This window comes from Lipotes vexillifer, unplaced genomic scaffold (assembly GCF_000442215.2).
Source record: "Lipotes vexillifer unplaced genomic scaffold, Lipotes_vexillifer_v1.1 scaffold155, whole genome shotgun sequence".
NCBI lineage: Eukaryota > Metazoa > Chordata > Mammalia > Artiodactyla > Lipotidae > Lipotes > Lipotes vexillifer.
Genome location: NW_006779813.1, coordinates 640506 through 666576, shown reverse-complemented (window position 1 = coordinate 666576; position 26071 = coordinate 640506). Strand labels below are relative to the sequence as shown.

At 38.0% G+C, this 26071-nt stretch overlaps 1 protein-coding gene across 1 annotated transcript in view; it reads right to left on the bottom strand.

The window, feature by feature from the left end:
• The window catches only part of AHI1 (Abelson helper integration site 1), a 195445-nt gene extending 183283 nt beyond the window's left edge, over window positions 1–12162 (bottom strand). The window contains exons 1-3 of the mRNA XM_007452996.1: window positions 12028–12162; window positions 6863–6930; window positions 5100–5224 (exon numbers count right to left, since the gene is read on the bottom strand). Coding sequence (XP_007453058.1) covers window positions 5100–5224; window positions 6863–6872 — 135 coding nt within the window. The 5' untranslated portion in view covers window positions 6873–6930; window positions 12028–12162. The remainder of the gene's footprint in view (window positions 1–5099; window positions 5225–6862; window positions 6931–12027) is intronic.
• Between the last annotated feature and the right edge of the window lie 13909 nt (window positions 12163–26071).

Below are 26071 nucleotides of genomic sequence, written 5' to 3'. Positions count from 1 at the left end.
ATAAAAGCCATTAAAAGGGAAGCTGCTTGGTAGCAACTTTCTGCTACCAAGTCTACAAATTTTCATGCACCCCAAATGACCTTTCTCTTTTCCTTCTCATTATAAAGAGGTGGGTTGAATTATGGTTTTCTCCAGATATATAAACCATAATTTGAAAAGATATATGCACCCCAATGTTCAATGCAGCACTATTTACAATAGCCAGGACATGGAAGCAACCTAAATGTCCATCAACGGAGGAATGGATAAACATGTGATACATATATACAATGGAATATTACTCAGCCATAAAAACGAATGAAATAATGCCATTTGCAGCAACGTGGATAGACCTAGAGATTGTCACAGTGAGTGAAGTAAGACAGAGAAAGACAAATATCATGATATTGCTTATATGTGGAATGTAAAAAAAGGCTACAAATGAACGTACCTACAAAACAGAAATAGAATTACATATGTAGAAAATAAACTTATGGTTACCAGGCGGTAAGGGGAAGGGGGAAGGATAAATTGGAAGATTGGGACTGACATATACACGCTACTATATATAAAATAACTAATAAGGACCAACTGTATAGCACAGGGAACTATAATGGCCTATAGTAATGGCCTATATGGGAAAAGAATCTAAAAACAAGTGGATATATGTATATGTATAACAGATTCACTTTGCTGTACACCTGAAACTAACACAACATTGTAAATCAACTATACCCCAATAAAAATAAATAAATAAAGAGGTGGGTCTTCTTGTGTTCTAGAAAACTTTCCTCTCCCGTATTATCAATTTCTCCATTATCTTCCAGCTATCAGCGTTTAGATACCTGAATGCAATCAATATCATCTTCACAATATCCCTTTTTACAGCCAAACTTCCTGAAAAGGTTGTGTCTATACTTGTTGTACTGCTTCACCTTTCTATGAATCTTATATTAAAGAGCTTTGCTCTCTACTCTGCTAATAAACTTTCGAATACTTATTTGGTAAGCAAAAATACCAACTCTGGTTTCCAATCTGAATAGCTTTTAAAGTGTTTCTATATTTTATTAGTCAATGTTATCTTCTCTTGTAATTAGTTTTGTTTTTCATGCCTTTTGCTCACTTAGAGATTTAGTATCTTACTATTTATGGCATTTATTTGTGGCATTTCTTTACGTGTTAACAATAGGAATGGAACTTACTCATAAGGTTGCTCTAAAGATTGACAGGGTAATAACTATAAAACACTGAAAAGATCCTTCTAATTCCAGAATATAGGTGTTCAATAAATATTAACAATTATTATATATTATTGGCTACATAAAAGAGTATCAGATCTGTGGCTATTAAAAAAAATCACATATTTTCCTCAGTGAATTGGCTTTTAGTTGCATTTGTTTCTGACTCAAAAAAGTATCTTCTACATCAGATTTATTCATTCAACAAATATTTAGTGAGTCTTCTGTATGCAGACAGAGAATATTCTCATTACTTGGGATGTCTCTCATTCCTTTTAAGATCAGAGTATCTTTCTACACTGGAAAACTGAACCAGCCCATTTCTATTTTCTTATTTAAGTATTTGTCTACTAATTTAGATTTTTTACATTTACCTTTTTAAGATGTCTGAAGTGTAATTTAATGTGAGATAAAATGAGACTGTAACTGACCTTTTCCCCCAGAAGCTAAAGCAACTCTATCAATACTAGTTCTGATGTCATAGCTTCTTGAAACACCTGGCCTAAGAAACTTCTACATATTTAACTGGTTTCAAGGCTCAACCAGATATATATTTTTTCAGATCATAAATTCTGTATTCTTAAATCCTTCATTTTGATTCATGTCTCTGGAAACGGCACTACACATTCAACGAATCCATCTTCAGTAGTTTTCTTGTTTTTTTCAGGGAGGGAACACTAGAGCAATTCTTTGCTAATTCACATGCTCGCTGTTGCACTCACAACTGACTGACAATTTAGGCAGGTAGATTCCTTGGAACACAATTTTCCCCTAAATATTGTAGAGATATTGCTCCATTGTCTTTGGCCTTAGTGTTTTTTGAGAGAAGTCTGAAATGCACTAGATGTTTCTTCTTCTGTTTAGATGTTCGCAAAATTTATCTTTTTCTTTATTACAGTTTTCAGATATAGTTCTCATCTCATAAAATTCACCTGAAATGAAAGATGGATTCATCTCTTCCTAGATGTTTTTTGAACCTCAGGAAGGTTTCCTCCTCGTGCTCTTTTTACTGTTTCTGCTCCACTAGTGCTATCTGGGAACACTTACTTGTAGGTCAAGTATTTCTATATGTCCTTGTTATTTCTTATAGCTTTCATTTTAGTTTCAGCCATTTCTTCTCATGATCAGTGCTTCATATTTGTCTGCCACATTACTAATTAAATTTTTCCATGGTGTCAATTCTATTACTTAGGTCTGAGATATAGTTTTAAGGAAACAATGAAGAGAGAACATGGAGCCTGTGGTTTTAAATCCTTATTCTACAATTTTTATACGATATTAAAAAATATGGCACAAAATTCATATATGTAGGTTATCCCTGAACAGAAGGACTGCAGGTTGTTTTGATTTTACTCCAGTGTAAGAAAGTCTTTGAAACCTCATGAATGAAAACCAGCTCATCCATTCTGGTTATTTCTGCTTCACTGTCTTTGACTGTTTTACAACTCAGTAGAGAAAGAGGGTTAACATGTAGAAAATTGATAGTAATACAAATGTTTCCTGTCCATAGCTATGTAAATGATTTCTATTAATACAATGCAACTGAATTTTGTCTGTTAGATAAATCTCTGTAAATTAAATCCATCTGAACTGGTTATAACATCTTACTGGTTCCCTCATTAATTAATGATTTAAATAAAATCTTTGTATGTGTTAAAAAAAGATATATATATATGTATATATATATATATATATATATATATACATATATATATATAAAATAACTCCTACTTACTCTATTTCTGCCTATACAGTCCTGGCAAAGATGGTAAGTCGTCTTCTGTTCAGATGTTCATAAAATCTCATATGCAAAATAAGAGCTCTAATATCTACTTTCATGATTAACATAAAAATCAGAAATAATATTTGTAAAACTCTTATCAGAGTGCCTGATAGGCAGTCGAAAAACAGTAAAGTGAACCTGCCATTATTACAGATTTTATTATGGCTTTCTCTTTGCCTGATTTTCTTATTTCAGCCTGCTTCTTTTTCAGTGTCAGCCTGTTCTGCACATGGGAGTCCTTGTTCTTGTTCTGAAGAGATCCCATCACTTCATGCCTTATTAAAAGGGGTCCTATTGGATTGTGGTTAAGAGAGTGGATTCTGCAGTCAGACTGTCAGAGTTTGAATCCTGGTTCTACCATTAACTATGCCACTAACATTGGGTAAGTTATTCAACCTTTCTGTGATATAGTTTCCCCATCTATAAATGGATATAAAACTTCATAATTTTATTGTTTGTATTGAAAATGAGTGAATATACATAAAATGTTTAGAAGAGTGCTTGAAAGATAGAGAGCACTGTTATCTAGTAAATAAAAGCAGGTATTCCTCCTCTGTTTGCTAAAGTAAATCATTTCAAAAATAGTTTGTTTTCCAGGAATAATCCTCTTCCATTGAGCTGAAAAATCTCTTCCTAAATATTTTTTTTAAGAATACTTATCTCTGAATTAAGAGAGACCTTGAATGGCCTGGTGTGTGCCAAAAGAGGCTGAGTAGATTACATTTAATCACCTCCCACTCGTGTGTCCCCAACATCTAAACTGGACCTTGGATAAATGAACATATCTTCTGCCCATTCTCTAATAATCCATTTAATTTAGCATTCCTGGCCTAAACTGCACCTTGTTCATGCACACAAAGCCCAGCTCTGACAGTGAGAGAAAGTATGAGTTTCTACTTTGACTGAGTCCATAAAAATATTCTGCAGACAGTTGCGTCCAGGGTTCTTTCTGCTTTTGCCAAATGTACACCACCTTACTCAAGGGGAGGGCATATCCCAGTAAGCAATGCTGCATCGTCCGTATGCCACTCTTCCCTACCATGCTGCACACTGGTACACGAGAAGTGGCATATTCTATTTTAGAGCAGCATCCACTATGGGAGACCTAATCCGATCCATTCTGTCAGCAGTTCTTAATTAGTATGCAGTAGTACTGGTATACTATGAACCCCTCTCACATGTGCAGCTGCATTCTAGCCAATGGTATAACTTTTTTTTTGCCTCACTTGAGAATATAACTATTACACTGATGGCTGTCAGACAGTATTAAAATGAACAGGTCTCATGACAAAATACACACTAGGGTAAAATATGCTACAAGTAAAATGTAGGATGCATATAACTCATAAAACTCCTGCCAAAGAAATGTATGTATTCTTTGTATCAATTACCAGGACATGCGTGTACCAATTACCAGAACATGCATGAAGTTACTTGTTTGTGTGGAGATTATGGTCAAAGAGGTAAAAGGTGCAATGGAAATAGCGAGATAGGTTTGAAGAGTGAATAGTGCATTAACTGGGATACTATTACAGACTCTATAATACCTTGGGAATCAGGTTGTAGTTAATTGCTGATTTGTTTAGTATTGCTTTGAGTTCTGTATTTTCAATCCCTTCAAGGGTGCTACCAAAAATTCTATCATTTGAAAGTATACCTCAAGTACAAAAGGATAATTCTTTCTTTAAGGTTCCACTGATTTCTCCTGGCTCTGCTGGGTAGAATCAGATGAAGAAGTCTAAATAAAAATAAGCCATTAAATATCCAAAGTAAGATATTATTTCTTAAGTTCTTCACAATTCTGGGTTAAAAATCTTGGTTTTCTCAAGAACGTGTAATATGGCTAGTTTTGCGTTTCCCTGTTATCCCTAATCACTTTAACCAGTTGGTCTGTTATTCTTGTAGGACAGCACTCAAGAACTCAATACTCAAAGAGTGAAGAGTGAGGCTGATTCTAATGCAAGCTTTACTTTACCACGTTATTGACCACAACACAGATTTACTGTTTTTAATTTCCAAAGTTCCTTGGAGTTTTCATATGAAAGTCATAATTTTATGCAGATATACAACTCACCATTACCAAATGATCAGTTACTCACTGAGATTTTTTCTCCAGATTTGCCAATTTTTTTCTTCAGTTTTTTTCTTTCACGTATTAGATCATTGTGGGCCTTAAGCAATTCCTCAAAGCGAACTTTGGTCTTCACCTTTGCTTCACTCTCAACTACAAATGATAATGACTCATGTCATTTTCTATGCAACTCTATTATCACACGTATTATGTTAAAAAATAAAACCCCCACAGCCTTGTAAATACCCGCATGAGTTAAAAGGATTAGCCCTTCTTTCTTAAAAAGTTTTCTTTTGGCTTTGGTGACACCACACTCACCTATATCCATCTTACCTTTTGGACTACTCCCTCTAAAAGTTTCCTTTGCTAAGTTAACTCTTTACTTATGATGCACAGTAGCACCTACGACTGTTACGTGGCCTTAAACAAGTCACTTAACATCTCCAAACTCATTTTCCTTACGTGTAAAATCGGAATAATCCTATGTCAAAGATCATTTTTTCATGAAAAATGACTAGCGCTTGCCTGGCCAACAATCAGCCTTCAACAAATATTAAAAGCTGAAAGTTGTTTTCCCCTTTAAAACATAAATCAGATCATGCTAGTACCTTGCTTAAGACCCTATAAGTTTCCCAGTTCACTTAGGACAAAATAAAGCAAGTCTTTCACATGCCCTACATGGTTCTTACTTCCTGGTCTGTCTACCTCTACAGCTTCGATTAAAACAAATATCCCAATAGGGAGGATGGGAGGGAGGCTCAAGAGGGAGGGGATATGGGGACATATGTATGCATATGGCTGATTCACTTTGGTGTACAACAGAAACTAACACAGTATTATGCAGCAATTATATTCCAATAAAGATCTATTTAAAAAAACCAAAAAACAAATATCCCCTTAGACCCCTACATTCTAGCCAGACATCCTTGTTTTTAGCTCTTCTGCCAGAACAAGCAATCTCCCATGTGAAGCTGCTTCCACCTGGTGCAAACCTCCTCTAACTCCTCGCAGCTGGCTGGTGTTAAGATACCTGTTTAAATGTTGCCTCTAAAGCGGAACATTTCCTGACAACCTCATCTAAATTTCTGTTTCTCACAAGACAGACTGTTCTTTTCCTTCACAGCACTTAACCCAACTTGAATTTGTGTAATTATCTGTATATCTATATACATAAATATACTGTGTCTCTCCCATTATATGAGGTAGTTCATAACTACATCCCTAGCTACTATCATGGGGTCTAGCACAGAGTAAGTACTCAATAAACATGTTTCAAATAAATAAATGCTCAGTGAATGCATGCCCAAGAGCAGGTATTGGCAAACTACTACCTGCAGGCCAGTCACCTGTTTTAATAAATAAAGTTTTATTGAAACACAGCCATGCCCATTCTGTTAAGAACTGTTATGGCTGCTTTTGTGCCTCAATGGAAGAGCTGAGGAGTTGTAGCAGAGACCAAACCTAAAATATTTACTAGCTTGCCTTTTAGGAAAAAGTTTGCCAAAGTCTACTCTAAAGTGAAAAACCCATTTTGACAATAAAAAATAAAAACTAACCATATGTTGTTATCATTTACCTTGCCCAGCTGAGTCCCAAATTGCCAGCCAATGAATACATATTAACCTTAATCACCGACATTACATAGAAAGCTAAATATCAAACTATGAAATATCTCTAAATGTAATTTTTGTTTGATGACATCTACTTCATTCCTTAATTGAAGAATCCCTTAAAATAATCCAAACTTTAAAATAAATAATATGTACTGCATAAATTTCATAGAAATCTTACCAGTGGGCATATCTCAGCTTCATGGAGAGCACTGAGTTATAGTGTAAAGCACTGATTCAGTCAGGATCCTACTAAAACAAAGAGGATTTATTTGTAATATGGAATTTCCAAATAAAAATTATAAAATACTCTTCACACAAGATTATGTGATTGTCTACTACCTCATCAGGTTTATACCAATAAAACTAAGTTCTTTTATTCCAACCTTATGTAAATGACTTAAATACATCTGAATCAGTTTAGAGTCTTAAAGTAAAGCAAACTGGATCATAATTGAGTAAAATATTTATATATTTGAAACAAAAACTTTAAAAATTTTTTGAAAGGCAATAAACATCTAACTTAGCATATTAATACACCTTTTAAAGTATTTTAAGTAAAAAAAAAATGAACACTTCTATGTACTTTTGAGAAACCAAACTCCATATCAGGACCGATTTTCCCGAGCACACACACTATTACACTAGTAAAGTATGCTTCTGGGTAGCACATTCACAGATAATGAATTTAAATATTTCTGTACCTGCCACTGAAAATGTTGCAACAGAGAAGGTTAAGCACAAGCATTCATTCCATCTTCTCAAATAAATACCTGGGTGTGTTTCATTGTATATCAAAACCATGGGTAAACTCAGTATATATATTCTTAAATTTCCAGTTTTTGTAAAAGATGAGGGTGCGTGTCCAAAACAGACATTAATTCTCACATTAGAACACAATATGCATACATTTTTAAGAATAAAAACGAAGACTGTTAAAAAGAAATTGATTTGACTCAACAATTATCAGTTAAGGTTGCAGATCCCTGGGGACGCACTTTCGTGTTCCTTTAGTATTAGGGGTTCTTTGGACAGAAAAGTCTGATAACAAATGCTAAAAAGAAAATAATGATTATACAAATACACTAATTATGTGAGTTAACTTCTGTAACAACTATCTGGTATACAGACAAAACAGACATCATTAAATACACAGAGTAAAACCTCCTATTCTTTATTGGTAGGAAACAGCATTAACTCTTTCTAGAAGATAACAGATCCAATAAGCCTGATCATCTTTCCAATCTACCCCAAATTAGAAAAGAGAGAGGCTGCAAAGCCAACTGTATCAGTAATTGAAACCTGACAGCACACAAGTAGAAAAAAAAAAAATAAAGCAAATAAGGATTTAATATTTATAGTATTCCATGGTGATTCAATATATAGGAAAATAGCTGAACTATATTATGACTGAGTCATCAAGAAAAGGTTTACTTATATTCTTTTGTTTTATCTTGAGCAGAAAGTGTATGACATTTTGTACAGATTAAATAAAAACTACTGAAGAGTTAGAACATAGAGTCAAGGATGATTCTCATGTTTTTCAAAAGGAAATAATTAGACCAGTAGTATCATTAATTGGAATATAGTGCAGTATAGCACAAGTGTAGTTAAGTAGTTTAAAACACTACTGGAATTACTGTAATCTCCCACGGTTACTTGTATGGGCTGGGCAATGTTTTCCTCATCTGTAAAATCAGTCTAACAGTGACTATTCAAAGGGCTGTTGTAAGAGTTAAATGATTAAAAGGTTAAAACAGTGCCTCAGAACAAGCATCAATAACATTAGCTACAATTATAATAGATACTTCTTATGGGGACGCTCAGTGAGCTTTAGTGGGGCATGTTGAGCTGGATATCTGATGGGTATTAAGCAGCTATAAGCATTGGCTCTATTGTCAGATTCCTGGATTCAAATCTCAGTTCTACCTGTCAGTAGATTAATCTCAATTTCATACTCTTTCAAAAGAGAATGATAACAGTAAATCACTTACAGGGTTTTTGCAAGGATGAAATAAGAATATGCAGGTAAAACACTAGGCACAATGCCTAGAGCATGGCAAGCTCTTCAAAAATGATAGCTATTATTACTGTATACACATATAGAGTGTGTGTGTGTGTCTGTGTGTCTGTGTATGGAGATACATAGAAATAAATATACATATAAAATCAGTTTATGTTTGGTAGGTGATATAGTAATCCAGCAAGGAGATAAGAGTCTGAAGATTTGGGCATCATTTATTTATATTTGTGATGGTTGAAAGAAAAAAAAGGGCCAAACACAGAATTCTGGGAGGCCACAAAATAAACTAAAAAGACATCAGGGAGATAGATGAAAAACTGGGAGAAGTAACCAAAGGAAAAAGAGTTTCAAGAAAGAAGTGGTCTACTGTGGTACTGTGTGGTACCAAGAGTTCTTGCAAGATTTGAAGAGTGTCCACTGCATCTGCAGTCAGGAAGTCACGTGTGCAAAGCTTTTTGTGGAGGGACAGAAACCTGGCAGCCACAGGTGGAGGAATGAATGGAAGGTAAGACCTGTAGAAGAAATGTGTAGATAATTCTTTCTACAATTCTGCTTCCAACTGTCTCCCTCCACCCTGCACAGGCAGTGACATGAGGCAGTAGCTTTGAGGTACAGAAAGACTACGGAAGGATTTTGCTGTTTGTTTTAAGATTGTTTCCATGCCTCCATCACACTACCCTTAAAAAATAAACCACCAGAGGAATTTTCTAAAATACAAATGTGATGGAATCATTTCTTTGTTTAGAACTCTTCAGTAGCTCCCAATACTGGAAAACATGAGGTCCTTCCCACTGGGGTCCAAAGCTACTAGTGAAATGACCCCTTGCCTTTCTCCACCTCCCCTTCTCTAGCCACACTTCCACACTGTGGGCTCCAGCCCCGTGAAACCACTGCAGCCCTCAAATGTGCCAAACTCTTTCTTGCCTTTGTACTATTACACATACACCCCTCTCTCCTGAAAAATGCCCTTCCTCTCTTGTCTCTCTAACTCCTAACTATCCTTTGACACTAAATGCAAATAGTATTGAGACAGGCTAAGACCTGGGAGCTGGGTCCCTTTACTGGTATGTCTGCACCTGGACAAACATAAACTATAAGGGACTAAAAACAACTGCATGCATGCACAGTTGGGGCAAAATCATGAACAGTAAGATACAAAAGGGCCGAAACCCAACTTCTGAGGTGCTGGGTACAAAAGCAGCAGCATACTGTGCAGGATCCCTGCACACAGCACCACCAAGGGGGTGGGCAGAACACCTAAGCCACGCCTCCAGCCCAGCCCACAAATCTGGCCCCAACCTCTCCCCATTTAAGGTACCAGCTCTGCCCCACATCCCGACCTACCACCCCGTTTCCCGTTTTCACTCCCTCGTGAAACAACAGAAGTCCCAATAAAGCCTCGCCTAAACTTCTTGTCTGCCCTTGTATCAATTTCTATTGATTAAAGAGTCCAAGGACCCAGGTCAGTATCAGTATCTTCTCTAGGGAGCTTGCTAACTTTGAGCGGTTAGAGACAGTCTCCATAAATAAACAAGATTCTGAAGATGGTTTTAAAAACTTTTGGTATTTGAATTTCTTTCAAATGTATATTTTTTAAATTTCCCAGAGTCCTCATAACAAGCCCAAGTAGTAACAGCAATCGTTAAATATGTCTCCTCTGTGCTCTGACAGTGCATTGATCTTCATACCTCCTACCTAGGCCTTGAATTTTCACTCTGGTAAAACCTTCTGTGACCGCCCCCCACCAAACTGCTAGCTTGTGGAGGGCTAGGCCTGTGCTCTCTTCATCTATGTATCCCATTTTAAAAGGGGGGGGGGTTAGTAATAATGGTTCTAGGGTGAAAATGAGTCAGGCTTAAGCTTTCTTTTTTTTTTTTTTGCCTGGGAAATTAAAATGGCACCTACTTTATTGTAAGGAGAAAAGGAAATACTGAAAAGCAAAGTTATCAGCACAGTGGCTGGCCCATTACTTTATGTCCATTATTATAGTATTAAAAATAAACAATTATGCGATAGACAAAAAAATTAAATAAATTATGTATTTACATTGTTTACTATTTAGTAGTCTAATGTACAATCCAATTAGTAAACACTAATATTAATTTAATGATAAACATAGCAAATACATTACAGAAATGATCACCTCTAAATGGTAATGTGTACTATGGCAAATACATTAGAGAATGACTAATATTTGATAAGATCATCAGCAAAAATTAAGGTCAAACTTAAAATGACATCTGTGAATCTCATATATGTCATTATATTTAAAAGCTTCTCCCTCACAAACCCTTTTACAGGACCTGCTAAGAGATACCAAATAGGGAAATTAACTGCATCACATTTCATCTCATTTTATGTTTTCTCTAAACGCCTTATTATCAGCCAATAAATGACTAAAGATCAAGGGAAGAAAAAGCAGAGGCTTGGATGATTCGCTCCTTGAATGAATTTTACAGCATGGGATAAAAGGAAACAAACAAAACCCGTATACATAATTCAACTAATATATCAGAATAGTCTCCATAAATATACAAGGTTCTAAATACGATTAAAAAAACTTTTGGTATTTGAACTTCTTTGAAATATATATATATATAATTTCTCAGAGTGCTCATAATAAGCAATCTTCTTCCGGAACGCCCAAGCAGTAACAGCAATCGTAAACGCAACAGGTGGAAAAACTGTTAGCATCCTTTTCTCAAAAGAAGAAGCCATATGCTCCAGTCAGTAGATGTTTTCACAGTAATGCGGAAATGTAGCACAGCCATTTGGCAGGGATCCCTAAATAGTATACGTTCTCTTCTTATTTGTATACATATCGAAACGACCCTGTTAATGTAACTATACTCTTAGAAACGTAACACATCGATCACCTTTTCTCAGATGTAACTAAGAAGGTATTTCACGGGTTCAAGATTCAGCACCAGGTTGACACCCTAAAAGGAAATAAACTTATGTACTTAGTGCGCATCTGATTTAAACGCTGTTAAACCAGAACCGGGAATAGGAAAGGCAAAGATTGCATTCACTCTTTCACGACACCACGCTCAGCGTTCCGGAGAAAAGGAGCCCAGGAATGGGAGATGAAAAGTTAAGTACGAAGAGGTAACTCTCGGAAACCCCATCCCCTCCACTCTGCCGCGCTCGGAGGGTCAGACTGCAGTGTGGTGCAGGGCAGCCCCCGCCCGGCCTCCTCGGCCCGCCGCCCCCGCGCCTTAGGACCCGAGCAGCCCTCCACGCCACTGTTCCCGAAGAGGGCCAGGGCAGGCCGAGCGCCCGAGCCCGGGCTCCCGCCACCAGCAGGCCTGCAGGGTACTCACGGAGAAGAGGGCGCAGACCTGCCCAGGGTCCCGCCGGAGCCGACGCCGGGACCGTGCGGGTTGGGCTGAGAGCTAGACGGCCGAACCACCACGCCAGCCGCCAGCCACCCGGGCTCTGAGCACCCGCTGGGTGCCGCAGTGCGGGCAGCGCGCCGCCAGCTGACGTCAGCGCCTGCCTACGCCGCCGTTCCCATGACAACCGATGCGGGGTCGACTCACCGCCTGGATCTCTGCCGGGCCTCTGCGCCCCTCCGCGGCCCCGCCCCCTCCCACGGCCCCGCCCCCGCGCTACCTAAGCCTGGGCCCAGAAGCGCTGCAGTGCGGCGTCTGCGGAACGGAGGCCGCGCGCGCGCGTGCGCGCGCGCCCGCCCGCGGGCCCTCAGGCTGCGGCCGGGCACGCGCTCAGGGGCCACCCGCGCGGGAAGCTCCAGGCCGCCGCCCTCCAAGGAGAAAGAATATGTTCCCTCTGGAGCGGGAAGGGACCATGGAAATGCTCAGGTGCTTCTCGGAGCCTGCTCGTGTCCCCACTGTCGCCCCGAAGAAGCGCTCTGCTCCTCAGAACTATAGCCAGCGCTGGGAAAAACGGGAGGTGGCAAAGCGAGATGGAGGCTGTGATGGAACCCGCCAAGGCTAGAAAATATGAATGAGGCAAAGAAACACTCTCGTCACCCCCCAGGTGATCGCGCCCACGAAATGAAACCTCCTTTTAAGCGTGGAGAATGCAGAGTTGTACTACGGACCAAATCTTAAGGAAAAAATTGTCCACGATTCATCTGGTGCTGAGTTATCTCACTATGTGTTTAAAGCAGAACAGCAACCCCCCAAAAGTCATCTTTTGCTACACCCAGTGCCCCCTCCTACCTTCTAATTTTTGCCACAGCGCCATCTTTAGCTCTGAGTCACCAGGGATGGAAAAATACTAGTCAAGTCACTCCCGGACTCTTGAATTTTCTGCAGTTGTACTCACACACTAAAACCTGTTGCTTCGTTTGTACGGTAAGAGCATTATGCATATTTCTTTGGAGGCCTGCTTTTCCATTCCTATTAGCATCACCACACCCTACAAAGCATATCTCATTTGTTTCTCCAAATCCTGTGAGAAATTTCTCAAGTCAGTGAGAAATATTACCAATCCAATGGATGTTCATCTTTCCACTTAAAATCTAATTCTCTTTCTGGATCTCTGTCTTGGTTTTATCCTCCCAGTGTTCTAGTTAAATGCCTGTAAACCAACCTAAATGCCTCTCAACATCAAATCAGGTCCATTCTACCTTTTTAACACCCCCCAGGGTATAGTCTGTCCATCTTAACTCTACTGCCTCCTGCCAAGTTTCATCACTTCTCACAGGGATTATTGTGAGATGGCCTCTTTACCAGTCTCTTGACTCCAGTTTTGATCACTGAATTCCATTCTGCACATTGCTACCAGAATGACCTCACTAAAAATGTAAATCTGATAATACCACTCTCCTGAAAATTATTCAAAGATGATCTGTAGGAGAAAGTCGAGTTACTTTGCCTAGGATACAAGACACTCCATCTCCCTGACTAGTTTCATCTCTCATTGCATTGTTTCAATTTTATGCTTTAGCAATATTGAATTACATTTACCATGCAAAACAATCCATACCCTTTCATGTCCCAGTTCTTGCATATTGTCCCCTCTTCCTGAAGAATCCTTCCTTGTAAACTCCTACTTCTCCATGTCTCAGCCCAAATGTTGTCCATCCTTTGAATCTTAACCATGTTGACTGATTTCACCAAACATTCCTACTATATATCTTGTTATGCTTTGGATACTGATTCTGTTTCCTGCTATATATCTTGTTATGCTTTGGATACTGATTCTGTAAGTTATATTTTAATTGTTTGCATTATACCTTAACTTTCCAAGCCCCAGTATCTACCACAGTACATATCAAGTAGTTGGTACTTCATAAACATTTGTTGAATGAAAAATAGATGACATATATTGGCTTTGCATTGTAGGTGTTTTATGTACTTTTCATCTGTCCTCACAGCTGTGATGTAAGGACCCACTTTACAAAGAGAGGTTATAACTCTAGCTGCTCGTTATTAGGCATTTTAATAACACATTCCCCAGTCTATCAGACTGGCTGAGATGTACACCTGCTATCATCTCTTGCCTGGACCTCACAATAGCTTACAGAGGTATGCGTGTGTGTGTGTGTGTGTGTGTGTGTGTGTGTGTGGTCAGGGAATGTTTCATAGCAGAAGTGACATTTAAGTAAAGACCTAAACAATGTGTAGAGTTGTCCAGATTGGGAAGGGTTTCTGGGTAGAAAAAAATGGAGTATAATCCTCACTAAAAGAAAGCTTGGCATAATCCAAGAACCAGCATGGCTTACTGAAATGTTGAGAATGAGACTGGGGGCTTTTGGAGGAAGTAAGACAAGAGAGATAAGCAAGTTATGAAGAAACCCAGACAATATGTTGTGAGGTCAATGGGGTACCATTGAAGGGTTTTAACCATGGAGTAAATGGTCAACTTTTCATTTCAGAAAGATAACTCTGACTGTAGCGTAGAAACATGGATGGGAAGAAAGCAAATATAGATCCAGGAATATCAGGACGCTGTTGTTTTAGACCAGACCATGTAAGAGATGATGGTAGTATGGGCAAGGCTAGGAGCGCTCAGAAGGGACAGAAGTGTATCAGTTCAAGAGATATGGGGAGGTAGAAAATCTTAGGACTTGGTGATTGATTGGATGGAGGAATGAGTGATAGGAAAGAATAGAAAATGATAAACAGCTTCTTCCCTTGCCAGGTGAAGAGGTGGCAAGCACGTCAGGGCCACAATGGTTACATGAAATGGGAGTGAGGAAACAAGTATATATATTGAGGCCAATGGAAGCCAAGTGTCTCTGACAGAGAAGGGAGTTACAAATAGGAAAAAAAGGAATTCCAGAATGACTTTTGTGGTAGTAGTGGATTGGAATTGGTTAAGTCAGTGTGAACTCACAGTTTTCAATATATATATAAACACATACAGAAATAAGTGTAGGTAAAAGTATTTGCATACTTGTGTGTATGTGTGTCTCCTGTCTGTCTACCTATCTGTCTATCTATCTATCTATATTTTTCTATCTCTCCCCTCGCTCTTTGTTCAAAAGGTCTAGGAGCATGATATCCTAGAAGCAGTGAGCACAAAGAACCTAGATCTTTGTTTCTAAACACCATTGTCCACTAAAAGGGACTAGAGATGCTGGAGAAATGGCTGATTTAGAGCAGGAGTATGGCAAGTATAACATGACCCTGGAAAACCTTTTGGCACCAGAAATTAAAGAAGCTCTCACAGAATGATGGAACATATCAAGGGGACAAAGAAGTCAGCTTGAAGGGGCCCCCATTAGCCACATTTGGGTCAATCTGAGCATCACTATAATAATGCTAATAAATTATGATCCGCTGAAGAAAATAAGAATACTTGAGTCCATGCTGACATAAATACATGAATTTTTTAAAATGGAGATAAAGAAAAGCTCTTCCTTACATTAGACTGCCAACTAATAAATGTAGAGAGAATGATATAGGTAGAAACATCACCATTTGGCAACCATTATAGTAAAAACTGATTCAGGCAAGAATCATCAATGTATGCTAAAACTAGAGGGTGAGAGTTTTAAGAGATTATACACACGTATATATGTATATGTATATGGTAAGAAACCTTAGAACACACTTTTTTGATATTCCTGCCGAAAAATGCATAGCCTGAATCTAATCTTGAAGAAAGATAAGACAACCCCGAACTGAGGGACATTCTACAAAATCATAGACCTGTACTCCTCAAAAGTGTCAAGGTCATGAAAGACAAAGGAACGTCTAAAGAACATTTTCGGTTTGTAACAGACTAAAGAGACATGACAATTAAATGGACCATATGATTCTGAATTGGATCTTTTTGCTATAAAGGATATTACTGGGACAGTTGACAAAGTGTGTATGGGGGTCTGTGGACTAGATGGTAGTATTCTAACAATATCAGTTTCCTGATTTTGGTGACTGTATTCTGGTAATGTAGGAGATACCTTCATTTCTAGAAAATACACACAAGAACTTAAAGGTCATGAAGCTTCATGTTTACAATTTACTTAAATGGTTCAGAAAAAAAAAGCATATATAAAAATATAAGTAAATAAAAATATAAATAATATACATACAGAGAGAGAACAATGAAGCAAATGTAATATATCAACAATCGGAGAGTTTGGGCAAAGGTGTTCTTTATACTATTCTTGCCATTTTTTTTTTCTGTAAGTTTAACAGTATTTTAAAATTATAGAAAATGGTTTTAATGTACTGAGGTTTCTGGCTTAGGTACCTGGATGGAGAATTGCTAATTAATTAACAATGAAAGGCAGGAAGAGCAGGTAAAGAGGAAAAGATGTTTGTTTTCAGTAGGATATATCCAGTAGGCATTTGAGTATGTAATTAACATATTCATGAGCCCTATTCACACTGGAGAAAGCTAATATGCTGCTTTCACTTCCATTAACCAAGAGTGCAAGACTGAGGACACTCTACTAGTACTGGGAGAGACAAACAATTGAGTAGTAGTGGTGGTAATTATCATAAAATTGGCTAATCATTCATGAAAATAGATTTAGGGTATTCAAAACATTAAATAAATATAAATAGTGAATTTATTGAATAAAACAAAAATATGGTTGATATACAAAATATTTATCCCCAGTACAGGATTGCATTAAGCCAGTCAGAACAGATGGTGGCCTTACTGCTTGTATTAGCTTGCTAGGGCTGCCATGCAAAGTACCACAGACAGGGTGACTTAAACAACAGGAATTTATTTTCTCACAGTTCTGGAGGTTAGAAGTCCAAGATTAAGGTGTTAGCAAGGTGTTGGTTTCTTCTGAGGCCTCTCTCCTTGGCGTTTAGATGGCTGCCTTCTCCCTGAGGCTTCACATAGTCTTCCCTCTGTACCTGTGTGTGTCCTAATCTCTTCTTAGGACGTCAGTCATACTATACTGAGTTAGGGCCCACCCTAATGACCTAATTTTAACTTACTTATTTCTTTAAAGACTTTATCTCCCAAAATAGTCACATTCTGAGGTTCTAGGGGTTGGGATTTTAACATATGAATTTTGGAGGGTTAACTTAGCCCGTATCACTGCTGGAGAAGGATTCTGGAAGCTTAACAGAATGCAGTGATGGGACCTTGTTTGGATTCTCATTCAAAACTAACTTTATAAAGACATGTCTTAGGCAATCCCAGATTTTTCAGTATGGGCTAAGTATTATACAATATTAAGGAATTTTTGTTTTAGATGAAAAAATGGTATTGTGATAATATAAGAATGTGATCATTTTAAGTCTATACAGTAAAATGACAAGATGTTTGAGATTTGCTTTAAAATATTTCAGAAAAAAAAAAAACGAACAGGTGGGGGAAATATGACACATATCTATCTAAATTTTGATAGGTGTTGAAGCTGGCTGATAAGTACCTGGTATTTTATTATACTTTTTCTTTGTGTGTTTGGAAATTTTCATAGTAAACAGGAAAAGCAAAAGTAAGAAAACTCATGTTACAGAGAGTTTAAAAGACATAGAATCAAGGAAAAAGGAAAAAATAAGCAGTACCATTCCCAAAGAGGTTCTCAGTTAACTTTTTTGGATTTTTTTTTTTCAGTCTGTTTTCCATGCATATTCTAATTTTGGTCATATCTTATGTAAGCTGTTTGTTTCTGCTTTCTTGAATTAACATTATGTTATACCTTTCCATGCAATTATACATGCCATATAAACATCATTTAAATCCTAACTTTGTTAATAATGTTCATATGTGCTTACAGTAAAAATTCAAACAATCATCCAGATGTTTATAATGTGGAAACTGAAAGTCTGCCATATGTAAATCACTGGCAATAGTCTTTTATACATTCTTCCAGACTTTCTTTCACATATATACTAAATATACTAAACTATAAAGACAACTTCATACTATAAATTTTGTCCTGCCACATCGTTTTTGTGTTTATCGTGTATTATTATTCCAGAGGGCTTTTTATGTCAGTAATATACATCTATTTCATTCATTTTAATGATTCATACTATGTTCTTTTGAGTCCAAAGTTTCTTTATCAATTATAATAAAAGTGCCAAATATGGTGGGTTTTTAAAATTAAGAGAACTTTCATTTAAGTCTTTCAGGTTTATTCCTCAGTATTTTATATAATTTTAGTGCTATTTTTAATGTAGTAAATTCTCTTAGTATGTTTTCTGACTGGTGATTGCACATTTTCCTGCTTTTCCTCCTCCTAAGTTACCTTTGCTAGTTTTTGCTTATCTTCTTTACCTCTTGATATTGGAACATCCTGGAGCTAACCTCTTGGACCTCTTCTCTATACTTACTCCTTTGGTGATTTCTTCTAGTTTGTAAATCCCCATGGTCATACAGACTACTCCAAAAGATATCTCCGCAGCCCATGCTTCTCTCCTGAACTTCAGACTCATTTATCCAAATTCATGCTAGATATCGCTATTTAGATGTCTAATAGTATCTGAAACTTATCTTTTCTGACGCTGAACTCCTAATCTTCTGCCTCCTCAGACAAACCCCACTTGAAGCTTTCTCCATCTCACATCATGGCAACTCCATATTTTTCCAGTTACTCAAGCCAAACACCAAGCACCTTGGAGTAATCTTTGACCTTTCTCCTTTTCTTATAACCCATATGCAACCTATCAGGTTAGTATAGATTTAAATCCGAATCCCATGTAAGAAAGGCCACATTTATAATTCAAAGGGGAGATTTTTTTTTTTTCTCTACCCAAATTTTAGCCTAGACGTTCAAGCCTCCTTGTCTCCCTTTGCTAGTGTAGTCTTTTGAGGATTCCAGTTTTATGCAAAGATCTCAGTTCCTATGCTGAGCAAGGCCTCATCTTCTGTGTCTTGGGAGACCATTACATTCTCGGACTACATTCAGGGTATCAGCAAATGCCTCGAGGTTAGACACATCTTCAGTGTCTGCTTACCACACTTGTTTCAGTTCTCTCTTCTCTTTGGCCCTTGAGAATTTCATTTGCTTTTCAGTGAGTTCAATGATGCAATTTAGTCAACATTTCTAGCTGATTTTCAGAAGTTTTTTTGTGTTTTTGTTCACAGAATATCTCTTTGACATATTGGGTAAAAAGGAATTCTTTCTCTCTCAACTCTTAATACATGTTGCAGGGAACTTTATGAGTTAATAGGAATTACCTTGTAATAGTGATTGTCATTCAAGCTTAGCCGATGACTTGCTGAAGGAATTGAGCCTCCTTTATAAACTTTCTGTAGGGTGGCATGCTAAGAAAACTTGATGAACCTGTAGATATGGGTTAGGTCAGAATTCACTGAGCTTCCCACAGTGTATAAAGCTATAGATTTGTTGTCTACATATGAATACCATTTTATTAGGAGAATGTTTCGATTTGGGTCTCAGGGGGCCCCATGAAAAACAAACTGCTGCAGAGACTAAGGAAAGAAAAAGAAAAAAAAAAAAAAAATCAGCATAAACTGAATCCAGGTCTCTACAGCGGTGAGCACTAGATGGCAACAAATCGATATGTATCATTACTTGTGCCTAAAAGATCCCAGTTTAAAGATATGTAAGGCCTTAGGCACCCATTTCTTATCCAAACCACTTAATTTACTAATGTTTAATCTACTACTAGTTTGAATTTGTACGAGTTGGTGAGATGCATTTAACACTAGGGCTGAAAATATAGTCTCTAGATTAATAAATACAGTAGAGAATGGTGCTCATACTACCAGAGTCTTTTTATCAACACTTAAAAGAGTCCAGAGCTCTTTCCTGTCATTAAAGATCACTCTCTAAGCTTATCTTTCATCTATGACCGGAGACCCTCTGGTTGGACAAAAGGCACCTTTTGGACACTCATTCCTCTTCCTGACTTATAAGACCTCTTGTAATTGCTAATGCTTAAAATTTCATCTTATTGTTCAAATGGTATCTATTTAGTAGATTGAAAACTAGCTTCATTTCTCTTATGAAGTGTGAAAAGAGGGGCTTCCCAAGCCTTGCTATGACTAATTACCAGGCCTCCTCTGAGGGACTCAGGTCAGATATCTCTACCGCAAGTGAGAAGGGACTTTCCTTGTTTTCAGATGAAGATTATCTTGGTATCCTTAGTATGTAAAATTTTTAAATGCATAATTTAGCTTCATGATCCTATTCTTCTCTCCTTATCTAAGATAATTTTAATTTTATGTGTAGGGGAGCAAAATTTGCCATCCCAAAATGTCTTTTTGGCTTGGGGATTATTTCAAGCTGAAAATAAGCAAGGCCCTAAAGACTCAGGAAGAACCCTTAACTTTCCCCCAACAGCCTAAAAAAATTTAGATGGAGGGCCTGTCCCAGCGTTCACCAGACACGTCTGCCAAGGGTGTGGACTAGGCGTGGTGAGGGAGCCTCAGGCTGGGCTTAGAGATCAGAGTTTACTCTGGGTCCCATGTTTGCCAAACATTTGCTTTTCCACCTCCATGTCAATTGCCTTCCTCCCCTTTGAGGTCCCAAGACACTATCCCCAACATCCTCTTTTGTCTTAAGCGGAAGATTGTATTTAAAGTGAGGGCTTTAGCCATTTTGGTAAGTTACTCGGTTCTCCTGGGTCTCTCCCGTGTACACATGTTATTAAACTTTTGTTTGACTTCATCCTGGCAATCTATGTGAATTTAATTCCTGGACCAGCCAGCAGAACCTAGAAGGGTAGAGGAATATTTCTTCCTCCCCAACATATGTCTTTTAAAATGCTTAGAACAAATTATTATTAATGTGTTAATAGTACAGAAAGACTTGTAAGGGAAAATGACAAATCCCTGGTTCACCAGTTCCTTCCCAAAGTGCTGCCCTTGAGAGTAAACTGCTTTAAACATTTTCTGTATTTTTTTTCTTCCAGTGATTACCTCTCTCTTATCACCATTTCTTATTTTGTGAGCTTTAAATATTACCTTAATCTACTGCTAAGAGACAATTTAACTCATTTGCTTCACCTTCTACCTTTCTTAACCATCTCTTCCTAATAAGTCATATAAGGAGACAGTAGAGTATAATAGATAAGAGCACACACTCTGGAATCCCACTTCTGCCATTTACCAGCTGTGTGATCTTAGGCAAGTTACTCAATCTATCTGCACCTTTTTCCTCTTCTGTAAAATGGGGAAAATAATAGTCCATTCCTCAGAATAACTATTTATTATGAGAATAAATGGATCAATACATCTAAAGCAGTAAGCAAGTGTTACTGTTATTTAATTCCTTTTTTGGTTATCTTTGTAAGTTTAAATAATATACATATTCCTTTTTGGTCACGCCGCAGCTTGTGGGATCTTAGTTCCCTGACCAGGGATTGAATCCGGGTGAAAGCACGGAGTCCTAACCACTGGACCGCCAGGGAATTCCCCATATCCCTTTATTTTTGATCAACTATGTATTGTATCTCTTGTTACTACATCTTTTAAGATGAAGATACTGGCAGCCTTACACTTCCTTTTCACTGCCTCCCCCCTTCCACACCTCAATCTCACCTCCCATATTTTCCATCTTTTAACTGGATGTTCTGTTTTCTGGGACATTTACTCAGTTTTGTTTTCTAACCATCTATTGAAAATTTTACTTTACTCTAATTTTACGCTAAAACCTGAGAGTTTTACCTGATCTCTAGTGTTTATTTTAATTTGATTTTAAATATTAAAAACCTTACGGACTGGGCTTCCCTGGTGGCGCTGTGGTTGAGAGTCTGCCTGCCAAAGCAGGGGACACGGGTTTGTGCCCCGGTCCGGGAAGATCCCACATGCCGCGGAGCGGCTGGGCCCGTGAGCCATGGCCGCTGAGCCTGCGCGTCCGGAGCCTGTGCTCCGCAACGGGAGAGGCCACAACAGTGAGAGGCCCACGTACCGCAAAAACAAACAAACAAACAAAAAACAACCTTACTGACTATTGTGTTAGTTAGGGTCTGGTCAGGGGACAAAAATTACCACATCAGTAATTTGAATTGAGAAACTAATTGTGAACTAAGTAAATTGTGAACTAAGTAAAAGATGTATTCACCACTAAACTGGGTAAAAGAGAACTCTAAGGTATACAGAGGTAGTACCTGCAAAGAGCTACTACTACTCCCAAAGTTGAGGGAATAGTGAATAAAGAAGGAACTTGGAACCTCCAGAGGAGGAGGTCCAGAGGCAGAGTTTCAACTTCTGAGGAGGGGGCGTGGTTGCCACAGGGGCACACAGCAGGACCCCTGCAGGACCTTAAGAGAAAAAGAGCATCAGAGCAGAAAGCACCTTCCCTTCCGTCCTTACAGTGCACTCACAGAGCCCTCTATCGGCAGAGCCTACATCTAGCAGCGAGCCGAGCCCAAAAGTTGACAGCAGAGTATCACAAGCAGGGAAAAGAAGGATGAGTTTGTAGCGAGAGGCGATAAATTAGTAACTGGCATAATTATCTCTGAATATATTCGATAAACAGACTGCCTTCCTTTTTTTCGTTCTCTCCTGTTCCTTGAATTATTTCAGCTTTCTTTGTGGACTTTTTTCCCCTGTTTATTTCTGGCCTCTCTTTAATTCCAGAACCTTTAAAAACGGCTACAGTACATTCATTCTTTGTTATCTGTTAAAATAAGGCAATGAGTGCTCTATCGTTGTGGGCTGGGCTTACCAACTGATCAACCTTGCTTTAGGGTCTTTGGCTGGGGAATGGCCACATCAGCACATCAGCTGCCCTGCTTCTCTCTACAGTGCAATTTCTATAGAGAAGAATGCCTGGCTGCTGGGCATTCCCCCTGTTGGAATGAAGGAGTGGTGGGTGGGGCAATTATAATTTATACTCGCTTTATATTAATTCCCCCGTTTTAACTCCACATTCCACTCCTTGCTTCCAATTGCTGTTTTCTAATCTTCTCTGTATTTCTGCAAGGCCAATTTTCTCAGCTTCCTTAGAAACCACTTGCACTGATTTCTTGTGGCTGCCATGATAAATTAACACCAACTTGGTAGTTTAAAACAACAGAACTTTATTTACTTCTGGAGGCCAGAAGTCCAAAATCAAGGTGTCAGCAGGGCCCCACTCCCTCAGAGACTCTGAGGAGAATATGTTCCTGGCCTTATGCAGTTTCTGGTGGCTGTTGGCATTCCTTGGCTTGTAGCCACATCACTGCAGTCTCTGCTCCTGTCTTCACATGGCCTGCCTCTCTCTGTTTGTGTAATCTTCCTTTGCTGCATGCTTATAAGGATGCTTGTCCTTGGATTTAGGGCCCACCAAGAACATCCAGGATGATCTCCTCATCACAAGATCATTAACTTAATTACATCTCAAAGACTCCCTTTCCAAATAAGGTAACACTCACAAGTTCTGGAGATTAAGACATGGACATATCTTTTGAGGGACCACCGTTCAACTCACTATACCACTCTTCTACCTGGTACTCTCTTTAAGAAATTTGATGACATTTCCTGTCTTCTGATGACCTACTTTCTGTCTTCTTTATTGATTTTGTGTACATATTCATATATAGTACATATCAATATACGTGTTTGTGTGGTATGGGTGTTTTCTTTTTTACCACATCCTGGATTATTAGGAAGAAGAGGTGATAAATGTGTGTGGTCAGTTCATAATGTTGACTTTGGCATATATAATTTATTTCAGAAAAATTTTTATTAGGTAGTCTCTGTATAAAATCAAATTAAGCTAAAGTCTGGGACATACTGAACAAATAAGCCTGTTTATGTAAAATAGTTCAATCAATAGTTTGTTTCTCTCTCTCTATCTCAATCTTTTTCAGCCTCTTCCATCATGACTCCCCAAATATTCAAATCCTTCATGTTTCCAATAAGCATTCAGCAGTTTATCCAACACCTCCCATTTAAGATAGGAACCAAATAATAAAAAGGAAATGTTATTACCTTATGCAAAGCTAATCATTATTAGCTAGATGTTTTTCTAGCTGTTTTTTTTGGGGGGAGGGGGTGCACGCTGTGCGGCATATGGGATCCTAATTCCCCGAACAGGGATCAAACCCATGCCCGCCTGCAGTGCAAGCACAGAGTCTTAACCACTGAACCACCAGGGAAGTCCTTAGCTGTTTTTTTTTTTTAATATTTTCAGTTCTTTCTCATGATTATGACTGCAGTTTTCTTTCTGACCAGTGATAGCAATAGGTGGCATATACGCTGCCCACATCAACTTTGCTGTTGGCCAGGATCACTAATAGTCATATCATTTGTTCTCAATAAGCCTGGACACAGATTCGGAATTGTTTTCAATGCAGTATTCCTGCAGTCATTACTTATTTATTGGATCTGGCATGTAAGTTGAAAATTGTTTGCCATCTCTTCTCTAAAACTCTCTACAGATCTCACAACTTTTATAATTTATCACTGTAGATCACTCCCAGTGTTATAATTTTGATATATCTTCTGCTCTCACCAATCAGCTAGAGAAGGCAGTGCAATGTAGTCAGAGGAGCACTGGATTGGGAGTCAGAAGGCTTGGGTTCTAGTTCTGCTTCTATATTAATTACTTGTGTTGTATCGGATAAATTATCCTTCTAGATCTCAGTTTTCTCACTTGAGCGATAAAGCAATTGGACTATGATAATTTCTAAGATACTTTCCAGCCCTGAAATCTTTTAATGTCAAGCACCCCACTAGATATTTGCACTTAAATGTTCTATCATTACTGGAAACTCAACCTGTCAAAAAACCCAATGCCCTAAAAGCATGTTTGCTTCTTAGATTCTGTATTTCTAGTAATTTGCATTCTAAACTTAAATCTTTTAGTTACTCTTTGTTCCTTTTTAAAATTATCTTTAATATTTTATCTATCACCAAGTCCTGTAAGTTCTCCCTTGGAAAGGCTTTTGCATCTATCTCTCTTATTTTGCATATCAGATCACTGTTTTGATCCAAGAATTTATGTTCCCAATAAACTTGACCTCTCTGGCCTTCGATTCACCTTACGACCTCATAAATTCAATATCCTTATTTATGTTCACAGTGTGACTTTCCTACGCAGAATCTTTGGTGACTTTTCCCTTGCTAATATAAAATCAGAGCTTTTAGTCTACAAGTCAAAGCCTTCCATAGTCTGCCTATGATTTAATCTTGTTCACCTCAAACAGAATATTGCTTCCCCTGAATGGTCTGTTCTATCCACTGTCAATCTCGTCATCTACTAACTTTCTCAGTGCAAATATTCAAATAAAAGAATTTGACTGGTCCAGCCCAGCCTCTAGGTCTGTTGTCCACCCCCGGTTTAATTAGTGGTAACTGGGGACAGCAAACACTATTAGAGAAGAGGGACCTTTCTCTTGGAAGAGACTATGGTAGGAGGGTAAAATCATTATCTTAACAAATTCTTACAATTAAAGATTATGTAAGGCCCAAACCTGAAACTATAGGAAATCCAAAGGGTAAATAAAACTTTTAAATCATATACAGATCGTCAATCATCTGAAATATTTTCTCCTTTCTCTCAAGCTTCTATCACTGAGCACAGTCTTTTAGATGACTTGGGGTCATGCTAGAAGCTACATGCTCATGCTCTAGAGTTAAGCAAACATGAGTCTGAAAAACATTTAATATATTTAGTATCTATCCTTGGGAATAGACTTAATCTAAGTGTATTAAAGTTTACTCATCTGTAAAATGAGATAACCATAACTGCTAACTTTTTAAGGTGCTCTTCTAAATGTCTTTCATATAGTGACCAGTTAATCCTCACGGTCCCGTGAAGTAGGTCCTAGTTTACAAATAAGGAAACTAAGGTGCAGGGAAGCTGAGCAATTTTCTATGGTGGCAAATACTGGATGGAGAATGTTTGAACTTAGGAAGTCAGATTCCAGGACCTGGATTCTTAGTTATTGCACTGTGTCAGTGCCCAACAAATAGAGTTTTATAAATGTTAAGTGTTATTATATTAATTGCTGTCCATTTTACCTACTGATTATCTATTCCATTCTCTCTATATCTACTCATTATGTCCTACCTGGATGGTAAGAA